This window comes from Sminthopsis crassicaudata, chromosome 1 (genome assembly GCF_048593235.1).
Source record: "Sminthopsis crassicaudata isolate SCR6 chromosome 1, ASM4859323v1, whole genome shotgun sequence".
In the NCBI taxonomy this organism is placed as follows: domain Eukaryota; kingdom Metazoa; phylum Chordata; class Mammalia; order Dasyuromorphia; family Dasyuridae; genus Sminthopsis; species Sminthopsis crassicaudata.
The window spans coordinates 232,104,670-232,128,794 of NC_133617.1; the positions used below are offsets into that span (position 1 = coordinate 232,104,670).

General features: G+C 32.0%; 1 protein-coding gene across 1 annotated transcript in view; it reads left to right on the forward strand.

Moving 5' to 3' along the window:
* The window catches only part of YES1 (YES proto-oncogene 1, Src family tyrosine kinase), an 80,203-nt gene extending 62,334 nt beyond the window's left edge, over positions 1-17,869 (forward strand). Inside the window, exons 9-12 of the mRNA XM_074276160.1 lie at positions 3,765-3,841; positions 6,206-6,359; positions 12,005-12,136; positions 15,196-17,869. Coding sequence (XP_074132261.1) covers positions 3,765-3,841; positions 6,206-6,359; positions 12,005-12,136; positions 15,196-15,404 — 572 coding nt within the window. The 3' untranslated portion in view covers positions 15,405-17,869. The remainder of the gene's footprint in view (positions 1-3,764; positions 3,842-6,205; positions 6,360-12,004; positions 12,137-15,195) is intronic.
* The last annotated feature ends 6,256 nt before the right edge of the window (positions 17,870-24,125 follow it).

Here is a 24,125-nt window from a genome sequence, read left to right on the forward strand (position 1 = left end):
ATAAATATTTTTACGTATTATCAATCCTTAGACCTCTTTCTTTGATTTCTTTGGGATATAGGCCTAATAGGAATATATTGGATGAAAGAATATATAGAGTTTATAACTTTCTGGACATAGTTGCAAATTTCTTTCCAGAATTGCTAGACCATATGATTCCCCATGGTCTCTCCAGTGTTTTCTTCTTTTGTCTTTTTTTTTTTCCCAGTTTTATGAGAGAGAATTTCAAAAGTTGTTTGTTTGCATTTTTTTCTGCATTTTTTAGTGATTTAGATTATCTTTCATATGCTTGTTGATAGATTGGATTTCTTTTTTTGAAAACTGCCTGATCTTATATTTTGGCTATTTATCTAGTGGGGGCAGTAAGTGGTGCTATCACTACTCCCCATTTTATAGATGAGGAAACTGAAGCAGAGAGAAGTTAGTAGGTGACTAAGTCAGGGTTCCATAGCTCTGGGATATCTTGAATCCCAGTCTTTCTATAGCCAGACCTAGCACTCTATACATTGACCTACCCAGATACCAATATAAGCAGATCCAAGATAGGAGGTAAGCACTTAGCTGCCAGTGATGAGTTTGTTGCCCAACCTGAAATATACCCTAAGGAACACAAAAGAAGTAATATGGAGTGTAAATGATTTCTGAAAGGTCATTGAAGGTGACAGAGATGTCCTAGAGTTAGAATTCAGTAAATATTATCCCAATGACCTTAATTTTGATTCCAAATAATAAAGAGAATGATAAATAATAGATAATAAAGATAATAAAGAGAAAACATAGAGAAGTTCAGGTAATGTTTTGCTGTATCAAATAAAAGTGCAGTCCCTTTAAATGCCTACACATCTTTCCTAAAAATCATTCATTCTCTCTAATTATCCTTTCTCAGTATTCTTCTTTCTACATGGTCAAACATTAACTCTAGAGATACTTCTATTAACCAAATTTAGTCAAATTATTTTTCCTTATTTGTCTAATCATTACCTCAGTATTTCAGGGAGAAGTTTTAATGCTTATGAATGTTTAGGTGTTTTCAGTCTTAGTGACCCTATTTAAGGTTTTCTTGGCAAAGATACTGGGGTGATTTGCCATGTCCTTTTCCAACTCACTTAAGAAATGGAGGAACCTAAGGCAAATGGAGTTAAGTGACTTTACCAGGGTGACAGTTAATGTATAGTGTCAGATTTGAATTAAAAAAGAGAGGAGTCTTCCTGATGCCTAGTATGTAAGGCTCAAATCTGGTGCTGTATCCACTGGGTTACCTAACTGCACATCTATTGAATAGGCTCCTTTAGAATATAGTTAAGCCTTTGAGAATAATTAAGTACTATTAAAACCAACAGTGCAAAATTTGATACCTTTTTCATTGTCATCTTTCTAGATAACCTTATTTTTTGATACTGTTAATTATCCATTTGTAGATATTTTCTAAATTCAGTTTAATTCAACAAGAATTTAATTTTGTTTCTTCCCACATTGCAATTTTCCCCATCACAGTTAGGCTGGAATCAAAAATTAAATGGAATTGGGGGGAGGGGGGAGGATTTTCAGAGCCACAGACAACACAGAGATTAAAATATGTAACCTAAATTTTACAATAAGGTACTGTAAAAACCCTATAAAAGAAAAAGAAAAATTCAGATATCTTCTCTGGTACAAAGAGAGAGCCAAAATATTTTACTTCAGTTTTCCAGATCAAGGGAACACTGTGCTCTTAACCCCTGCAGTGTGGAAGGGATAACTTTCTATTATATACCAGCTTCTAGGGTGAGTGCTAGATTAGAAAGTAGAACCTGCCTTTAAGGAGTTTTAAGTTCTGTGCTATTCTCAGCTTTTGAGATGCTGTTTTCTCTTGATTTATCACCTTACTGACTACTTCTCACTCTCTCTTATTGTTCTTTGTCTGTATGCTATCTCTGATTCTTTATGTTGTCTCAGTCCTATATTATGGGCCATCTTCCCTCTACATGTTCTTTCTGGGTGTACTTAGCTTTCAGAGAGGTAGCATATTCCAGGATCTTTGTTTGATCTCGTCTTTCTATAGCAGAAAAACCTAAAAACTATTTGCTTTCTCATTTTACCGCTTTATAGTCTATATGCTGAGCATAACCTTGCTCAATGAGCAAAGGTATATCCTGTATTAGAAACAAGAAAAGACCTATAAGGCAGTGAGTACAGGGTGTCTAGAGTTAAGATTTAAGGGTTCAAATTTTGTCTGAGACTCCTACCAACTGTGTGGCTCTGGGCAAGTTTTTTAACTTGTTTGCCTTAGTTTTCTCAGCTGTGAAGGGGCCTAACTGGACCTAACCTGCACGATTGTTGTAAAGGTCAAATTAGGTACTATTTGTTAAAATGCTATCTTGTATATTTTTTGTCTCCTCTATTAAATTGTAAGTTCTTTGAGGGCAAGGATTGTCTTTTGCCTCTTTTTGTATTCCCAGTGAACACAGTGCAAGGTACTAAGTAGATGCTTAATAAATATTGATTGATTTATTGAAATATGAAAGTCACCGACTACATCTTTTTTGAGTTCCTATAGTTTTCTGAAGAAATGAGATACTATCTCCCAAACATGAATAATTTTCTCTGAGACATCCTTATTTCAGTTGGGCAATCTTATCCTAAGCCCTTCCCCTTCTCTTCTTTTTCCTAGGATGCTGCATGCCTTTTATTGCTTGCCCTCTTCTATGATGTAGCCATATGTATTTACAAAATGTATAACTCTAAACCTAAATTTCCCAGCCTTTCGTGATCTCTTGAATTGTCAGAGTTCTTTCCTTCTTCACATGATCATCTCTGCTTAACTGTTTATATATTATATGCCTCACCAATATACTTCCTTGAGGTCAGGGATTGTTTTTGTCTTTTGTAGTTGCATGCCTTACAAGTAACTTAATAAACCCTTGTTATATTGAGTTGAATTGAATTGGAAACTTCCAAATAAAATACTTATATGATCCCTGAACTTTTTCTATTTCCATTCCTTTTCTTTCTGTCCTGCAGTTTCTGTTTTTCTTAATCTTAACCAAAGATGTTTTTCCTGTTTCTTGTTCTAGTGTCAAAATTCCTGATTATAGTTCTGCCCCTAGATGTTTTTAGTTATCCCAAGGACTGTCATAGGACTGTCTAAAGTAAATTTTGATTCATTTTAATTTCAGTAAATACCAAGACCTTTCCTCCTTTGCAGAACTGTGGAATGTTTCATATATTCAGACCCAGTTGATGTTAGTTTTGCTAAATGTCTTTCCTTTGGTTGTTATAAAACGTTCTTTAAGTGTGGGAAATGTTTATTGGTAAATGAAGATGATATAAAAATAAAATATATCAATAAAATTACTTTTTAAAATGTTTTAAAAGTATCAGAACTTTTAGAAGGAGTTTGGGTGGAATAATGTAATAACTAGGATATTACTACAGGAATGCTGGGAAACACTGACTTTGATTGAAAGTCTGCTAAGTAATATTTGTTTCTTCTTTCTTCCGACTTCTTTACTTTAGGGAAGTAGGGGTGGAGAATTAGGAATTGGGACAAGATGGAGGTAACCAGGAAAGAAAGTGGAGAAAGATAACCCTATTTATCTTGAAGGTTTCAGGAACCTTCTTGGAAATATTTCAAGATAATGGCCCTGCAACCTCCCTACGCCCCAAAAAAAATTTTTTTGAGACTAAAATGGTATAAAGAAGTAGGATGTTAAAGCTCAAAAATGTTACTTGTTTTATAATTTATTTTTGTTTTGCTTTTCTTTTATAAAATTTTTCTGTTACAGGAAGCTTATTAGATTTCCTTAAAGAAGGAGATGGAAAGTATTTGAAGCTACCACAGCTGGTTGATATGGCTGCACAGGTACTTCTTTATGTATATATCTATCCATGGCTTGAAAAGATATCTAAAAGTTAAGAAAATATAGTGTAGAGGACGACTAGTCATAGAATTGAGCCAAGGAGACCCTAGATATCACTTAATCCAACTCCCCTTTGCCTTTTAGAGAGAAAACTAAAGCCTTGAGAGGTTAAATGATTTATTTGAGGTCTTATAGCTGACTAATGTCAGAACTGGGATTAGAAATCCTAAGTGTTCTCTTTCCTATTCTTTTGTGCTTTACACTACATCACTATCTACTTAAAAATTAAACTAAACTAAATAACAAGGAAAGTTTTAGGATTATATTTGGGGCACCGCTGTACTTGTAAAGAAAAATTCCTAAATGTTTTGATACATTTTGTTTCGATACAAGAAATATAACTTCCTAACAAACACCCAAACAACAAACATTTATAAAATTCATTCCCAGAGAAGATAGTTTGATTATCAGTTATTAAAAGAAAGAAAAGACATGCCCTTCAGCTTTGTCAATGTGGTCCTAATATTGTAGTTTATCAGACCCATTACATCTTCATATTGAATTTATTTACCTGTTGGTAGTTTTATATATATATACTTTCTTTGCTTATTCATGAAACCCATGGACATAAAATTTTCCTATTTTGAAATGTATAATTTCATCAGATAAATTATAAAAAGTAAGAAATCAGTAATTGCCTTATTTATCATAGACAATATATAAATTATTTGGACATTTGACTCTGCAGTACCAGTGTAAAATAGTAATTTAATGAGTCATTAAAGATGACAGTGTAGTATAATGGAAATGAACACTGGTTTTGAAGTTGGAAGACTTGAGTTCAAGGCCAAGTTTTGCAATCTAATAACTTTATAAACTTAATCTCTTTGATTCTGGGATTCTTATTTAGAATGGAAATGATAGTGCCTGCTATTGAGGGTTTCTGTGAAGTTCAGATGAGATTATGCATGTGAAAGAAAATTTCACTTAGAACTTAGTTCTCCTTTACTGCTTCCAAAGCAATTTCAAACTATAATGCCATATGACAAGCCTAATTTGTAGCATCTTATATACTTCACTGATCTGTGATTTTTGTCAATGTGGCCTTTCCCTTTACAGGTATGAATTTTTCTGTTCAATCAATTAGAAAGTGGTTATTAAACACCAGCTACACACACACACACACACACACACACACACACACACACACACACACACACACACACACTAAGCACTAAGCACTAAGCACTAAGCACTAAGCTCTAAGCACTATGGTGAGCTTTAGGGATACAAAAATAGACTGAGGTGGTCCCTGAGAATTCTTGTAGCCAAAATCACCCTGTGACCAAATTAGTATTGAGCACCTCTAAACTTATCCAGACTTGTCTTTGAATAATAAATAGACAGTATTTTACTAGATCCTTATTGAAAATTTTTCCAACTTGGTATAGAACCTGTTAAAGCTTGCATTCTATTGACAACTCCTTCAAAAATCTATTGACAGTCACTTCATGATAATGGAACAGAGCAGAACTTTATAATAGAGAATTATTCTGTAGTTTAGCATGTATTTTCATTTACCTGTCTTTTGGCTCAACAAAAATGACTTTGTGTTTGTAAGGCTTTATTCTAGAGAACAATAGTAATAATTTTTAAGTTAAAATGAATTACGTAGCTAATATGCACTTAGGGATGTTTCTGATTTTTTAATTTATATGGACAAAAATTGAGCTCTATATCCCTCATCTATATCCCTCATCTGACTATATAGTATTATAATTCAAGGAATTTGATATTCATTGCTGGGTGTGTTAGGTTTCTGACATAATAGCCACGCCTGTATGCATTCTGGAGTCATTCCAATACTCTTGTAATCCTTACTAGTTGGAAGATGTATGAACCAATTTTTCATACACATATTCCCAGGGCACATTAGAGCATGTGCTTGGTATGCCCCTTCTATGAATTCATAGTGGTAGTAATAGTTTATCTTAATTGGCTGTCCTTATGAATGTATATAATAACTAGATATATTAGTTTACTTCCAGGTTCTTAGCCTGGAATGTACGATGGGTATCCTTACCCTTCTTCTTTCAAATTTGTATTATCCATTCTTTCTTTGGATTAATGCTGGGATAGTCAAATGATTACTCTAAATGCTAGTATTAGAATCTGTGTCCTTATGAATATAAGTTGAGAGGTGAGCAAGAACTCACTGTGCCAGATCTAGCCCATTTCTAAAAATCCCAATTTTAACCTAATTTTATTATCATTAAATTGACATTTCTCTCATTGTTTGTTAAAAACACATTTTGACAGTCATCAAACTTGTCTCTAAATTGTTACTGTTTCGGTTTCTTCTCAAGATTGCTGATGGTATGGCATATATTGAAAGAATGAACTATATTCATAGAGATCTTCGAGCAGCTAACATCCTTGTGGGAGATAATCTTGTTTGTAAAATAGCAGATTTTGGATTAGCAAGGCTAATTGAAGACAATGAATACACTGCAAGGCAAGGTAAAACTATTTCTGTTGTTACTTGGTCATATCAGACCCTTCATGACCCCATATGGAGTTTTCTTGACAAAGATAATGGAATAGTTTGCCATTTCCTGCATTTCCTCATTTTACAGAGGAGGAAACTGAGATAAATGGGATTAAGTGACTTGCCCAAGTTCACACAAATAAGTGTCTAAGGCCACATTTGAACTCAGTCTTTCTGAGTTTAAAGATTCAGGTCTTTCTGACTCCAGGCCCAGCACTCATTCACTGAGCCATCCAGCTGCCTCAAGGTGAAACTAATATTTAGTAAATGTTTTGTAACTTTTTTTCTCTATCAAATTCTTCATTTTGGGGGTTTTTTAAAATAAAGTTTTAGATTTTTGTTTGTTTGTTTGTTTCTACATTGCTTAAATTTCTCCTATATTTTTTCTTCCTTCCTCTTCCAGAAATCATAAAGATTTTTTTTAAAGGGGAAAAAGAGAAAAAAAGTAACCCAAACTAATCAAAACATTACAAAAACATAGAAATATATATTCAAGGTTCCTTTTTCATATCTTTTTTTTGGGACCATGCTCTTTGCAACCTTGCAACATTATTTTTCACTTCCTCCTTCTCCTCCTTTTCTTCTTTCAGGAAAAAAAATATATATGTATATATGTATATATTTGCCTTTTTTAAACATCACCAATATTTTTTTAATATCCCTTAATGGTAAAGCAACCCCATATTTTAAAAAATGAAATTTTGAAAGATAAGAAAAAAAAAATCAATAAAATTTGTAAATTTCAGAAGTCACAACAAACATCTCTACAAAGGTATGAAGATGGGAATATCATCCTATAAATCTCTTTAGTTCAGTGATTGACATTTTTAATTTTGTAACATCCATTTTTGACTAATTTGATTGCTATTAATAGTATTTTCAAAACTATATCAAAGAATAGTAAGGAGACTAGGGATTCTTGGTTTCACTCCTATATTTATTGGCAAAGATTCTAGTGTATTTTCCATTGCAAATAATCTTGCTTTGGGTTTTAGATTAGATATTTTTTATGACATTAAAAAAGTTTCTTTGTGCTTATGCTTTGCTGGGCTTTTTGTTGTTGTTTTATTTTTACCACAAATAAGTGCTGTATGCTTTTTATTCATCAATTGAGATAATTGTCTGATTTTTAAAATATTTTAGGTTTTTTTGGTAAGGTAGTTGGCTCAGTGACTTGTCCAAGGCCACACAGCTATCATGAAACTGAATTTGAACTCAGGTCCTCTTGACTTCAGGGCCAATGCTCTATTTATTGTGTCCCGTGCAGCCTATATATCTGCCATGGAAATTTTTCTATACAGCAAATAATCCTGCCCTGTAAGTGTTTGCTTTGGTTCACTAGTTTTTCTAAGAAAGAATATAATTGTATGTTTTCAATAGAGGTAGTAAGAATAGGGTTCTTTATGTTTATTTTGTCTGTTAAAAAACACACATTTGGACCCTTATACTTTCCCCTCTTTAAAATCTGATCTAATCCCAAGCAAAACAAAAACAAAAAGTTCCTGACTCCAGAAGAATAAAGGAATGTTTTACAAGATAAAGTTCCCGATTAGTCTTCCATTCCAAAAACTTGTATAACTAAAGCAGCTTCTAATTATTTGTTCTTTTTAAGGGACAGTACATTAATGAAGTGATTTTTCCTAACTATTTCTTTTAGCAAAGTATAATTATAGTAAAACACTATATATGTAGCGCATGAAATTTGACAAAGGTGATTTTTATTTGTGTCTGATCTTTTATTAGTCAAGTTTCAGTAGGTTGCCAATTTATCAACATAAAGTACCTACTGTGTTTCAAGTACTGTGCTAAGCACTAGAATAATAAAAGAAGCAAAAGACATTTTTTTTCTCTTTAAGGATTTCAGTCTCCTCTCAAAGGGGTCACATGACATTTAAACAATTGTTTTTATACAAGCTCCATATGGCATAAATTGGAAGTAATCAGCAGAGGGAAGACACTAGCATTAAGATCATTAAGAAAGGCTTCATCTAGAAGATAGGATTTTAGGAAGGACTTGAAGGAAGCTATGGAAGCCAGGAGGCAAAGATGAGGGAGAGCATTCCAAGCAGGCAGAATAGTCAGTGAAAACGCTGGGAGCTGACAGCTGAGTTGTTCAAGGGAAAGCAAGGAAGTCAGTTTCATTGGATCACAGACTACATTGATGGTGTAAGGTGTAATATGATTTGGGGGAAGGTAGAAAGGGAATTTATGAAGGAGTTGCAATGCCAAATAACGGAATTTATATTTGATTCTGGAGGTAATAGGGAGACATTGAAGTGTGTGTGTGTGTGTGTGTGTGTGTGTGTGTGTGTGTGTGTGTGTGTGTGTGTGTGTGTTTGCGTTTTATGTTGATCAGATTTGTTAATTAGGGGAAGTACATAACTAGCATCTGAGTGAAAAATGGCCTAGAGTGGGGAGACATGGCAGGCAGACCCAACTCCAGACTATTGCAATAGTCTAGGCATGAAATGATAAAAGCCTGTACCCTAATGATGGCAGTGTCAAGAGAGGAAGGGTCATGTGTGAGAGATGTTATGGAGATAAAATCAAAGAACATTGATATTAGATGGGGAAGGGAGGGAGGGAGAGAAAGTGAAGGGTCAAGATTGACACTAGATTTTAAAACTGTGTAGCTAGAAGACTGGTAGTATATTTAAAAATAATAGGGAAGTTCAGAAAAGGGTAGGGTTCAGAAGGAAAATATCTAAAAGGCAGGTGGAAATCTGGAGATCATAATTTAGACGATAAATTGAATACATCTGACCTGATGAAATCACAGAATAAAATAATATGGAGTAATGACAGGCAGATTATAGCCTGAGGACCATTGGCCCAACTGTTTTTAAAACTTCAAAGAGCTGAGAGAGGTTTTTATACTTTTGAACAAGATTTTATTGTACTTAATTCAATGCAGAATTAATTATTAGTTTGCCAGGCAGATCTGACCAGATTTGGCTCTTAATCTATATAGTTTGTTGGCGCCTGTCATAAAAGAAGAGACTAGAGAGAAGAACCCTGTAGGATACCCATTATTGGTATATGTCACCTGGATGAAGTCCAACATAGGAGACTGAGAAGAAGGGATTAGTATTGTGAGGAGGAAAACTTAAGAGAAACCTTAATAAGAAAAGAATTAGGAGTATTAGAGGCTTCAGAGAGGTAGGAAAAGGTCATTAGATGTGATAATTAATAAGTCATTAGTAACTTTGGAGAGAACAGTTTTGGTTGAATAATGAATTCAGAAGCCAAAATTTTTGAGGATAGAACATATATGTTTAGGCAGCAGGAAAGAATCAGTAGACAGGAAAAGATTGAAGATAAGTAAGAAAGTGATGATGATAGAGGGAGCAGTCTGTTAGAGAAGGTTAGGATAGAATAAGCTTTTTAATTTTTACCATATTGTTTTAATTATATAATATTTCTTAGAGGAAATTGTGTTATGGATCAAGTAGTAGACCCTAGTTTGAATCTTGCTTTTGTCACTAATGTGTGATCCTGTGTAAATCTTAGCGTCTATTTCCTTATTTATCCCCACCTCATTTAAAATGGGGATGATGATAAGTACTTACCTCAAAGGTTTAGAAGCACCAAATGAAACAAGACAATGTTAAGTGCTTTTCAATCCTTAAAACTTTATGTAAATGTTTGAATTATTATTGTTAGCATTTGCAGTGCCCAGTGTTAGTTATTGGAGGTATCCTCGTGTAACTTGTATCTAATAGGAGAGGGATTTCTGATACTAAGCATAGGAGAAAGGTTAATAACAAATGCTACTGGAGACTCCTTAGGAAGAAAGGGAATTGTTATTGACAGGGAGAATTAGGAAAGAATGTACAGTGGAGATGGCATTGAAACTGATTGTAATGAATTGATGGGATTTCAGCTGGTAATTTTAGAGAAAGGCATTCCAGAATTAGGAAGCAACATCAGAAGAAATTGGAGGTAGGATGACATGGAATGTGTATTGGAATTAGAAAATGACCCACTGAATGAAAAATAAAGTGGTGACTGATTGTATATGCCCTTAAATGTCCAAGTAAATGTCTTCAACTTTATTCGCTTGGTAATATAGAGGTATTGAAAAAAAAATTTTTTTTTTTTTTTTTTTTTTTTAAATAAGCTTACTTCTTAAAAGCATGTAATGCAGGGGGGAGGGGCTCAGACTTGATTCAGAGAACCAGGCAATAATGCTGGTTATTTTCTCTATCTCCTCCTACTCAACCCCTGCATATTCAGAATTTTTTTTAAAATGTTTTTCATTTGATTCCATTTTTCAAAATGAACGGAAGTCTGTTTTATCTCCCTTTGAAAAAAAAACCAAACTCCTTGTAACAAATATGCTTAGTCAAAGAAAACATTTCATGCAATGACCATGTCTTTCTGTATACATGTATTTCATAAAATATGTGTGATTCAATCTGCTTCTCATATCTATCACCTCTTATCAGGAGATAGGTAGCATGTTTCATCTTGAATCCTCTGGAATCTTGGTGCTCATTATGTTTTTTAAATTTTTTCTTTACATTGTTATTACTCTAAATTATTCTTTCTATTTATATAAGTTTCCAAGTTCCTCTGAAAATTTACCAATCATAATTTCTTACGTTAACAGTATTATTATGTTTCATTCATATACTAAAATGTATTTAGCTATATTGTCACAACAAAGAGAATTATATTTTTTGTTGTTAAGATCCATTTCCTCTGTATTTAATGTCTGGTGTATATGATAATCTTCTGGGCTTAGTTCCAAATTGCTTTCCAGAAATTTCTTTTAAATACAGTACACAACTAGTCAATCTCTCTGTATTTCTCCATTATTCCCTTCTTTCCCTTTCTTTTCAGCTTCCTTGCATATTTTATCTTCCTCATTAGAATGTAAGTTTCTTGTGGCTATTACCTTTTATGTACTCCTTAGTGTGGCATGTGAGGCCGCTCCACATGGTCCCAAACAGTTTTTCTAGGCTTCCTCTTTCCCTAATCCTATCAGTGTATCTTGTGCATCAGCACCGCTTATATTTCCCAAAACAAATCTTGACCCTTCCAACCTCTTTTATTTATGGAATTAACCACTTTATTTGCCTACCCAACCTTACTTTGTTTTTTTGCTTTTCTTTCTTGTGGTTTTATTTTTTTTTCCTTTTGGTCTGATTTTTCTTGCACAAAAAGGCAAATATGAAAATATGTTTAAAAGAATTGCACATACTTAATCTATATCATATTGCTTGCTGTCTTGGGGAGTGGGGAGTTGAGGGAAGGAGAGGAAAATTTTGGAACAAAAAAACTTACAAAAAACTTTACATGTATTTATTTACATGTGTCTTTTTACATGTATTCAGAAAAAACTATTGAAAAGAAAAAATTATGGAAGCATTTATGGCAAGCATACTTATGGGTTTGATCATGTTACTTTGTATGATAGTTATTTGTGTGCATTTCTTATTTCTCAGGCTAGATTATAATCTAGGGCAAGGATTCTGTCATTATATCCTTTTGAGCATATAATACATTGTATTACATATAACAGTAGTTAATATTGTTGAATTAATTTCTATGTTTTATACAAATTTATTTTAAAAATTTTTATTGATTTTAAATAATATATCATTCATTTTAGGTGCCAAATTTCCAATCAAGTGGACAGCTCCTGAGGCTGCATTATATGGCCGTTTTACAATTAAATCTGATGTTTGGTCATTTGGAATTCTGCAGACAGAGCTTGTTACAAAGGGTAGAGTGCCATATCCAGGTAAGTATGGTTTTAAAGTTTTGGTTGTTTCATCAATTAGTGCTGTGTGTATATTAAATTTAGGTATTATATTTTTATTACATGCTATATCCCTTTATAGAATTTTCCCACATCAGTGAAATCCTAGGACTAAACAAAACATTAGATGAGATTAATCAGTCTTTAAGTCCTCTGTTTGACAGTTAAGACCCTTTAAAATCTGGCCTCAACCTACCTTTTCATTCTTATATATTACTCTCCTTCACATACTCTATGATCCACTCAAACTTGCCCTCCTTGTTATTCACACAAAACATTTTTTCTTCGATCTCCATACTTTTGATCATACTGTCTTCTGTATCTGGAATGCAGTCCCTTTTTCATTTATATTTCCTTCACATATTGGTTCCCTTCACAACACTAGTCAAACACAACATCAGAACTTGTAATTCATCATCCCAGTTATGCCTCCCATCCCAAAATTGCTTTTATTTAATTTTACATGTTTTATAGATAAGTTTCTAAACTGATATACTTTCTATGCTCCATCTAACAAGATGAAAAGGAAAGGAAAAGAAGGAAGAAAGGCATAAGCATGCATATATAAACTCTATGGTTTTATAAATCACCAACTATGTGACTTTACTCTCAACACTCTATCATTGGATTTATATAAAATTTATCTATTCACTAATCTACCACATCCTTCCATGAAATGAAAAACACTATAAAATTTTACCAAGATTTCAAATAACATTTGTTATTTTTCAAAACAGCCTAACATGATCTGGTTTCTCAAAGATATACTTTTGCAGGTTCATTTGCACTGCAATAGAATCTTATTTTAATCTGGATCTGTTGGTCATTAGAATAGCAAATTTTAACTACAACAGCTATAAATAAACCAATTTATAAAGGGGTGGGATCTTTTTCTGTAGAAGGAATACCAACATCAGCAAAATCATAAATTTTTGAAGTACCTGTTAAAAACCTTCAACACTCACACACACACACACACACACACACACACACACACACACAGAGTATAATAAGTAATATGGTTAAACATTTGGGACATTTGCTCCAAGTCAGATAATGTAATTGCTAGTTACTATTCATGCCTGTTTTATGGGTTACCAGTTTTCAAGGACTTACACTGTAATAAATTATCTTTAGTAACAAAACTTGAATAAATACTTTTTCTTTGTGGTTTAACATCCTAGAAATCCTTTAAATATGTAAAGAAGAGCCATTAACTTAATACCCATAAAATATTTTAAAGTCGGGGTTCATATGCTTATCGAACCCTAGTACCTTTGTAAAAGAATTTTTATTTTTTTGTTATTCTCAATTTCATAAACACCAATTAACATGTATATTTCTATACAAAAGCACAAAAATAGAGGGTCATATATAAAATTATAAATTATCTAGCTATATATATAGTTGGCTTTTAAAAAATCATAAATTCAACATGTTAGTTTCAAGGCTATCATTGTCTCTCTGAACATCCTTTGAATTCCTTCTGTATATATTTTTTAATTTAATATTTTATTTTCTCCTCAATTATATATAAAAACAGTTTTGGGTTTGTTTTTTTTTTTTTTGTTTGTTTGTTTTGCTGAGGCAATTGGGATTAAGTGACTTGCCCAGGGTCACACAGCTAGGAAGGAAGTGTTACATGTCTGAGACCAGATTTGAACTCAAGTCCTCCTGACTTCAGGGCTGGTGCTCTATCCACTGCGTCAGTTAGCTGCCCCTAAAAACGGTCTACTCAAAAAACAAAACCAAATCTAACTAAGAGGAAAACCTTGGGGTTTCTGATCAGAACCCAGACAATGGCCAAGTGAGAGGTTAGGGCTGGGACCTATTATTGGCCTAGCAGTAAGAGCTGTAGTGATTTGGACTTGAGGTTTGATCAGATCACTTCATTTGATTTTTTATAGATTTTGTCAAAGCCTGGTTTTCCAGGCTTTGAAATCATAAATGAAACCACAAGGGGGGGAGGAGTTAATTAGCCCAATTTAAAAAAGAAATAATAGAATAAATAGGGAAGAAAAAAAAAAGATAAATATACCCTTAAATCCAAGATACTACCTGAAGAAACTTTGTAAAGTGCCCCTGTATGAACCTTTGAGATTGTCTTTCTAAAAAAATTAGCAATTTCATACCAGCTCCAATTTAATGTGATGCTTTAAATTTAAGTTAGCACAAAAATTAGGATATTAATAATCATTTCTTAAGCTTTTATTATTTAAGAGATACTGCAGAATTTCATTAAGTATATCTAATTTTCATGTTTATTTACAAGTGGTAGTATCATTCAGTCATAGTAGGATCCTAGAATTAGAATCACTTGTTCTTATATCATGATTGTCAAGAAGTCATAGGATCTTAAGATATTAAATGCTTTTTCTCAGAACAATAATCAGGCTCTTCATAAAATGATTTATTATATTTATTTTCTTATTAATAAGCAACATTTTGGATATCAATGATAGTTTCAAATTATTTTCATATATATTACTGTTTCTTTTTATCTTCATGGTAATCATCTATGATGTAGACAAAATTTTTTTTTTTTTTTTTAAATCATGTTTCTGATAAGGAAATAACTGAGCTCAGTTAATTTCTCTAAAATCACAAAATTCAGAAATGGCAGAACCAGAAATATAAATTACCTTTATGATTTGTCCTAATGCTCTGTTTGTTATACCACACTGTCTCTACTACTCTGTTTCAAGTTTGAGGTACCAGTAAGTGTTAGATTTTTAACTTAACTGAAGATAATATTATCCTCAAGAAATAAACTAAATTGATACTTATAGCCTCAGATCTTTGAAACTGTTTATATTAAATTCATAGTGAATTTTAGTAGTATTAAAAAAAAAAAATGTGTCATTTTGGTACATTTTGATAATATTGAAGTATTCTTATTTAAAAGATGTTAAATTGCCCATTTCACTTTTGTTGGATTTTTAAACTTAGTCTTTCCCTCAAATAAATATATTTGACTATACACTCTATCTGTCCCTCAAACCTAATCCTACTATTTGCTGCTTTAAATATTTTTGTACCAGGGATGGTAAATCGTGAAGTACTGGAACAGGTAGAACGGGGATATAGAATGCCTTGTCCTCAAGGCTGTCCAGAATCGCTCCACGAGCTGATGAACCTTTGTTGGAAGAAGGACCCTGATGAAAGACCAACATTTGAATATATTCAGTCCTTCTTAGAAGACTACTTTACTGCTACAGAACCACAATACCAGCCAGGTGACAATTTATAAGTCACAAGCCTATACTTATATGCACAAATTTGCCAAAATGTAAAGAACTTGTGTAGAGTTCCTCACTTATATAAAGGAATCTAAAGAAGAAGATCTCCACTCTGCATGCTTTTCATGGCAAACTGGAATTCCAGATATGGTTGCACAAAACCACTTTCTAAGTGTTAAACTCTAAAGAACCAATGATGCAATTTTTCAATTTATTTCAGGGTCCAAAGGAAGTTTAAGATACTAATGACAGTATGAGTGTTGGCATGATAATGAATAGCAACAAGGCTACTATTTGTAAATCCTTTCCTTTATTTCCCTCAAACTCAAAAATTTCAACCTTATGGGAAAACTGTTTAGCAATTATGTGTAAACCTGGGAGATAAACACCAATGTAAAATGACACTAAAGTATAATTTTAAGCCAAGGAACTTTTTGGTATGGGACCAAACACTTCCATTCCAGTTCTAGAAAATTTTATCCATTCATAATTTTAAGAAAATTTATCATTTTTGATGAACTCAAAACATTGATTTAATTTTTTTTTTTTTTTTTTTTTTTTTTTTTTTGGAAGAGAAGAAAAATTAATCTAAATAGCGTATAGCTTGATTAAATGTTAGATGTCAGGCAATGGAATTGGAAAGCATAATGCACTGTTAATACTTATTTTAATGTAACTGGAAAAATAGCATGAGAGATTTTTCTTTTTAATTATGTTTTGATTAGCTCAAATTAGAATAATGAGGTATCTAGGAAATATGCTAATATTTTATAAGGTTTATGATAAAAGTTGACAATTTGTGACTTGAAACCATACCCTACGATCTGAGGGGAGTTGTTAATCTTTAGTTGTAAGAAGAAAGAAAAAAAAGGCCAATCTTTAGACAGTGCATTTTTTAAAAAATGAATTTGGTACTGTGAGATTTAACTATGTACTCATGGTGATGAGTGCCACAAATGTAAAATGTCACTAGTTCAGGGATTTATTTGAATGATTGCACTTTTGCTTTTCTTGAATATAACGTTTGACAGGAAGATGTATTTAAGAAGAAAAATGGGAAAAGAAAATTTGGAAAAATTATAGGTAGAGGGATAGAGTGTTTAATGTTGGCTTATTAATAGTGACAATATGGCTTTTCTGGCATTCAAAACATCCCACATTGTAACTTTTCTGTGTTTTCAGAGATAGGTAATATGACTAAGGGAATAAGGCTCTGTGGCTTTATTTTTTAAAATATAAATCTCAACTCTGTGTTGGCCCCTTCAAATTATGGAAAGTTATATATACCCTTTATTACAACAATGCTGTCATTGTCCAAAACATTTTTGGAACCCTTTGGTTTGGAATTGCCTTCAAAACATCTTTTCTTTTGAATGTTCCCAATGATGACAATTCTTAGTCATTTGTTAGATGAATTTTCTTTTTGGAAATAGCTCAAAGTTCAGAATTAGGTATGGTGTATATGGTAGATGATCAAGTTGGATGACAACTCTTAAGGGTTACATAGGTTTAAAAGAGAGATTTAACTGTTAAGTAAATGAAACTAGTTTTCTTGTGTGACTTAACAGGCTAGCTTTGAAGGTAATTCCACAAAAGAAGTTCCCCTTGTAAAACAAATGCATTTTTCAAAGGAAATATCTTTGAAGGACCTCATTTACGTTATATTAAAAAAAAATTTCTTTGCAGCCATACCTTGAATTAAGCAATAGCATCATGTCTCTATAATTTGGGAATAAAGTGTATAACTTTGTTACCTGAATAAATCATAAAAATTTTAATTTTTTGCTATGGTATTGGCTAAAATTTCAATTTTTTTAAATGATTAAAAAAATCTTAATGCAAATGGGCAGTAGAATTCTGGTACTAAAAATTATGATTTTTCATGTTTACATTACCTACTTAGTATTGAATCCCTCTACCAAATGAATCTTTCTAAGAATAGTGCCATCATATTTTCCCTTATCTTCTATATAAACCTGTGATATCAGATTTTTAAAGGGCTTTTATGTAAACTATGAAATTGTAATTTTTCTAAGCATTTAAAAAGGGTAACACAATTATATGTTTATGTACTAATGTTGTTAAAGAAAAAGAAAAGCCAGAAAATGAGGCTGGTATTCATTAGGTTTTAACTGAATGGAACAGTTCCTTGTAATAACATTTGTATAGTAAAGAAATTAAACACTAACTTAATATGTATTCATTTTAAATGGTTATGTATTTTTAAACTTGTTGAGAAAATCAACTTTATACATTAAAGATTTTTTTTTTTCCAACAACTTTTCATCTTGAAAATCTTAATGTGGAATTTACCCTAACCAAAAATGAAAGTTGACAGAAAAAAAAAAAGCTTCTAGCACAAACACTTTTTAAAACTGAATAATGGTAGCCTGAAACTTAATATTTTTATAAAATATTGTAATATTGACTTGTTTTTGTGGATACACTTGAAAATAAAAGTTCTCCTTGAATGCAACTGTTGCTGTTCAAATTCTTTTTCTAATAAAAATTCCATGAATATAAAAGAGTTTTTTAAAATAAAAGGCATTTTGAATTTATTTTATTTAAAACCTTTTGCATTACTTGGAACTGAAGAACTTGTTAGTTATTGCCAGATTTAATCATAACTTTAAAACTTAGTATTTCTCTCTCAGTCTAGTCACATAGTTAATTTTTCATCATTATTTCTCCACAGATATTCCTGTGTGTGTGTGTGTGTGTGTGTGTTATGTAGGACAAAGTGAGAAAAATAAAACATTTTTATACAGTAACTACTTTCTGCCTATGAGGAATTAAATAGTATATTCTAAAAGTAAAATACATTAATACCTATTTGGCGCTGTGTGTGTGTGTGTGTGTGTGTGTATGCTTAAATAATAGAAATGATGAAAATTATATGAAGTTATTTTAATAGTGTTTCAGGTGACCAATTACAATCATTTACTATCGTCTAAATTTATAGAGATACTATTATTGTTTTTCATATAAAGCCTTTTTCTGTGGAATACTTTAAGAAAAATATGGGTTTTTAAAAATATCAATACATTTTTCTTTTTTGCCATTATTTTTTCCTAATGACTATCTTCCCCCTTACTCCATTAAAACTTCTACTTAAAACAAATAAGTACAATTAAGAAAACCAAGTCAACTCATTGGCCATTTGTGTTTCACTCTATAGTCATAGTTTGTCATCTTTCTGCCAACAGGCATGTTTCATCATGTCATAATTAGATGCTTGCATTGGCAAGTCTTTCAATGTTGACAAAAGTATCCTTAAAAATATAATCACTTGATCAATTCTGATGGACATGACTCTCCTCAACAATGAGATGGTTCAAACCAGTTCCAGTTGTTCAGTTCATGAAGTTCATGTTCATGAAGAGTGCCATCTACACCCAGAGAAAGGACTATGGGAATTGAGTGTGGACCATAACATAGCATTTTCACTCTTTCTGTTATTGTTTGCATGCATTTTTCTTTTCCTTCTCAGATTTTTTTTTCTTTCTAGATCTTTCTAGATCTAGATTTTTCTTGTGCAGCAAAATAACTATATAAATATATATTGGACTTAACATGTTTTAACATATTTAACATGTATTGGACTACCTGCCATCTAGGGGAGGAGATGGGGGAAGGAGGGGAAATTTTGGAACAGAAAATTTTGCAAAGGTCAATGTTGAAAAATTACCCATGCATATGTTTTGTAAATAAAAAGCAGCTATAACAAAATTATATATATATATATATATATATATATATATATATATATATATATATATATATATATATATATATATATATATATAGTCACTTTTTAACAATGCTTTAACTATTTGGATTTACCAGTGATTATATTATTAGAATTCCCTGTTTATTTCTTACTATTTTTCCTTAATTTTTAAAAAATTGTAATAAGTTTATTAATAATCATACAATTGGATCTCTGATTTCATTGATTTGGCTCTTTCTTCCAGTGATGTGATTTGCATCTCTTACCCATAGCATCGCATAAATTTCACTACAGGACATCCAACATAGCGAGGGGGCCTTTTTTACATATTCTTGCCAAGTAGCTAGCCTATTGTTTTTCTCTTCCCTCCTTTCATGCCCATTCCCCCCCCCCCCAATATAACATCCTTTAGCTAGTGACTGTCACTTTTCCTTTGTAATTTCCTTAATTTGTATTATGTTGCACACTGCTCATTCTCACATTGCATTTCTCAATAGCTCTTCCAGTGATTGTCAATTTCAATTCTTTGAAGATTTCCAGTTTCCATGACTTGGCATAAACAAACATTAAAAAACGTGAACCTTTTGTTATGGGGAAGAGCTTGCGGTCATAAAAAGAAATTGCAGCTTCTTAATAGTAATCTGGCCCATATCTTTCCTCCTTTTCCTTTTTAGGTCCAATTCTTCAGCCATGTTCATTGTCTATCTAAAATTAATGAATAAAAGAATATTTTCTATCAGCAGTATATTTTATATATACATATGTGCTGATAAATGAACTTAATAGATTATCCCTACAACTGTATTTCATAATCTAAACCAGTATTTCAGTGGTTGACAAGTACAATGCTTTTTCACTTGTTTTAAATATTTTATGTAATAGCAACATGAGGTTTTTGGTATATGCTGTCTTTTGTCTTTCCCATTCCTTACTCTTGAACCACATTTTTTTAAGTTAATTTTTTTGGTCTTAAATTATTCATAGAACTTCTTAGAATTTCTTTACCTCTTCATCCTCTGCATCAAGTTTTTGTAACAATTGACAATTATTTTCAGTGGTTCACTTTTTGCAAATAATTCCTCATGAGCACTATAATGCAGAGTTAATCAGATGTCCTATGAAATGATTTTTCTTGTTGCCTTTGGAGATGTAATAGAACCAACTCCTTTTAATTTGCTTCTCTGCTAAGAACTTAGAAGCTATCCTTCCACTCATGTACAATGTTTTTCTGTTTCCTAATTTTGTTTTTAGTGTGAGAATGTTAAGACCAATAGTTCCATATTATGAAAAAATCGAAATTGATAGTTCAGTTGTATTTCCATGCAGTGGACAAGAATCTAACATTTCGTTTACCAACGTCTAACAATCTAAAACTAGTTCTTAACATTCTTTGCCTTTCTTGGGTTATTTTGTATTCTTTGCTTAATGAATATAAGAAAACACATTGCTGTTTACTATATTCTTAAGCACTAGGGTTACAAATAGATAGTTCCCTGCTCTCAAAGAGCTCACATTCCAGAAAAGCCCCGTGGTCCTAAAGGTATAGCAGCAAAATAGACTAATCCAACTTCTTTAATGTATTTTCTACTAATAAAAACTATGCATTTCTGAATCTGAACCATTTATCAGTGCCAAGAGCTTTGGTGTAAAAAATTTTCTTTCCTAAGTTTCCAGCAATTGTGATTGCTGAAGTGTTGCCAGGTCATATCGTTAACCAGAGTTGACTCCCAGGGTGATGGTTGTTGGAATGAGCTAGGAGTAGAGCAGGAAGTCTATGGGGTGCTGCTATTCTTGGATTCCTAGACTGAATCCTAGGTTATTTCCAACTGGGCCTGAAGGGAGCTGCTATAACCAAAGAATTCATTACCATGTGTCTAATCTATTGGTGAGGAATTTATCCACACTTAATTGGGCTGGTCCTCAGAAAGAAGTCTTATTTTCATGATTATAATGATATTACTTACATTTTTTAGAATGCTTTGAAAATACTGAGGAAAACATTGAACACCATAAAATCCAAATAAAAAAGTGGCAAATGTATTTAAAAAAATTCCAAGAGTTCTTTGTATTGCCTCCTTCATAATTCATAATTAAAAGTTATTTTTGTCATCTTTTGCAATCCGTGTCACTGAACATTAAGAGCCTACCATGTATGAAACACTTCTTAAATTCTTGATACACAAACACAAAAATGAAATAGGCTCCATCCTCTAGGACCTTACCTTTGGTTTTCATTGGGAAGGAAAACACATAAGTTAAAATACAAGGTAATTTGGAGAACACTTTCAAATGAAAAAAAAAAAATTAGGCAAAGCATTTTGCAAATCCTAAAAACTGGAAGGAATAATGGTCAATTTAATATTTAATTGACCATTATTCCTTCCAGTTTTTACAATTTACATTTACAAATGAAATGGAATCCTAAGCTGAGCCTTGTTTTTCATATTTTTATATAGTTGAAAAAGCTAAGGCTCAAGAGAGATTAACATGGCTTTCTAGTTCTAGAATCATAGATTCTCTAGATCATATTCCAAGACTAGCCAGCATGCTACCTTTGTATAGACCAGTCTATATGATAAGCAATTATAATATACTCATGCCATTTAATCTTAAATTTATGAACAATAGCTCTAGTAATATTAGCTCAAATATATCGATAATGACTTCAAGGATATCAGTGATATATCAATGAGCTGCAAATCTCCCATAGTAATCTTAATAACAATTTTCATTTAGATGACAATTTTGAGACATGATTTGAGAGATTGTAAACCCTGCATTCTCCCCATCACTTTCGTAAACACAACTAATGTAACCATTGTTTGTAATAAATAGCCACACATTAGTAGTGTATTTTATGTCAAGAAATGTGATATAATTACTCAACATTCCAGTAATAGAGTTACATACTATAAATGACAACCTAAGATAGAGAGCTAGAAGGGACCTTGGTTATCCTTAGTCTACTCTCTTCATTTTGCAGAAAAGGAAACTAATGTCCAGAGAAAGGAAGTGATTTGCCCAAGATCCATAGATAGCAAGCAAATTTGAATTGACATTCTCAGCCTCCATATCCAGTATTCAGGGTTCCAAATATTTACAGTTTGTTGGGCTTTTCTTCCCATCTCATAGAATTCAGAGTTAAGACATCTTGCTTTATTACCAAGTTATATTAAAATATTCAAAAATACAAAAATAATTGCTTAGGAATGAAGAGAGTATTATATACAATGACAACATTGTGTGATGATCCACTATGACAGCTCTTTTCAGCAATACAATGATGGAAGACAATTTCAAAAGACTCGATGGAAAATGCCATACACATCCAGAGTAAGAACTGTGGAGTCTGAAAGCAGATCAAAGTATACAATTTTCACTTTTTTTTTGTTTGTTTTTTCTTTCTCATGGTTTTTACCTTTTCTGATTTTTCTTTCACAACATGACTAATGTGGAAATAAGTTTAACATGATCATACGTGTATTATCTTTTTAAAAATTTTATTGCAATTTAAACAAAAAACCCTTCTTAGACTAGAAGACTCTTGCTACTATAATAAGTACTATCTTAGTTTTACTCAGTTTTGAACCCCTTGCTTAAAATTAATTTTGTTTATATGCCTAAAGTTATCACTTAACTAGGTTAGGTTAGAAGCTTTTTTACTTCTCACTTTCATCCTAACCATTTTTTTTCCTTTACAAGTCTTAAGTATGAAAGGAGCAGCTATTCTTTTGTATAATCTATAACCTATTGCCTGCAAATAACAAGATAGTCCCTTTTTTAGTCTTTTGAGGCCAATGACATTTTTACCTTTTTTTATCCAGAGCTTCCACAATTCCTCATAGTGCAATTATTTCTATATTGTTTCTCTTTTTTTTGAAGATAAGATTTTTTCACATAACAAATTACCTTATATATGTTTATACTATATTAAATTGTTTTTCCTATGCTTTCATAAATTAATCTTTAGAGCCCCACAAATGGAATTAGATCTTCCTATTAGGATAAACTACCTTGTCAAATTTTCTTCTAAAAAAGCTGCCTACTGCTTTTTGTCACTTTCGTCCACCAATTCAGTGGTCCCAAGTCATTTAGATTTTCTATTATACAACTGCCTAATAAAATGCTCCATACATAGTTGACATTTGGAATAGCATTTTGACAAATCAATTGTGTATTTCTTAGGTTAAGTCTGAAGTTATGAACTAAGTATGAGCTCCCTCATATTCCTTATTTTGAGTTCATACCTCAAAACTCTTGTATCAGTCCATCCAACCGTTCAACCAACCCTATACCATTTGTCTTTCTGGAATGCAGAGATGATACTTCAAGGCTAATCCCATTTACTTGTATCTTTGAGTTCCTCCTCTCTCCTTTTTAGGAACTCTCTTCTGTCATCTCTGATTTTCAATCTTTACTAGTTCCATTCCTTCTGCCATCAAACAAATCTAAGTCTCTCATTCTTTATCCCTATTCTCCCTTTCAGCTATTTCTGCCTCTTTTCACTGAGAGTCATTTTATCTCCATTTTCTTACTCAATTGTTATAGATAATGATCTTTTTTCCAGCCTTCAATCTGAGTTCCCAGTTGACTGGTGGCCATAATGAGAAAGGGATGGATTCAAGAAATAAAAGTAATTTATTGTGAATTGAAAAAAAAACTACTGAGAAGATAAATTTGATGAAAAGGTAACATTACATGTGGCATGTGAGGGAGAAGAGAGTCAAGGATGACTAAGGTTAAGAAATATGGATAACTTATGCAGAAAAGAATATTTAACATATTCTACAATGCAATAAAATTATATTAAAAGATCAATGAAGAAATGTTTAAAAATTAATCTAAAATACAGATGGATTCAAAGAACAAATTATAGAAATCATAGGTAATATAATTTGCAAATCTTTAAAGTGCTATATAAAATTTTTTATTATAATTACCATGAAAAATAGTGACAAAAAAGATAGCAAGATTTTTGGAATATCAGTCTAAGGAGTTTATT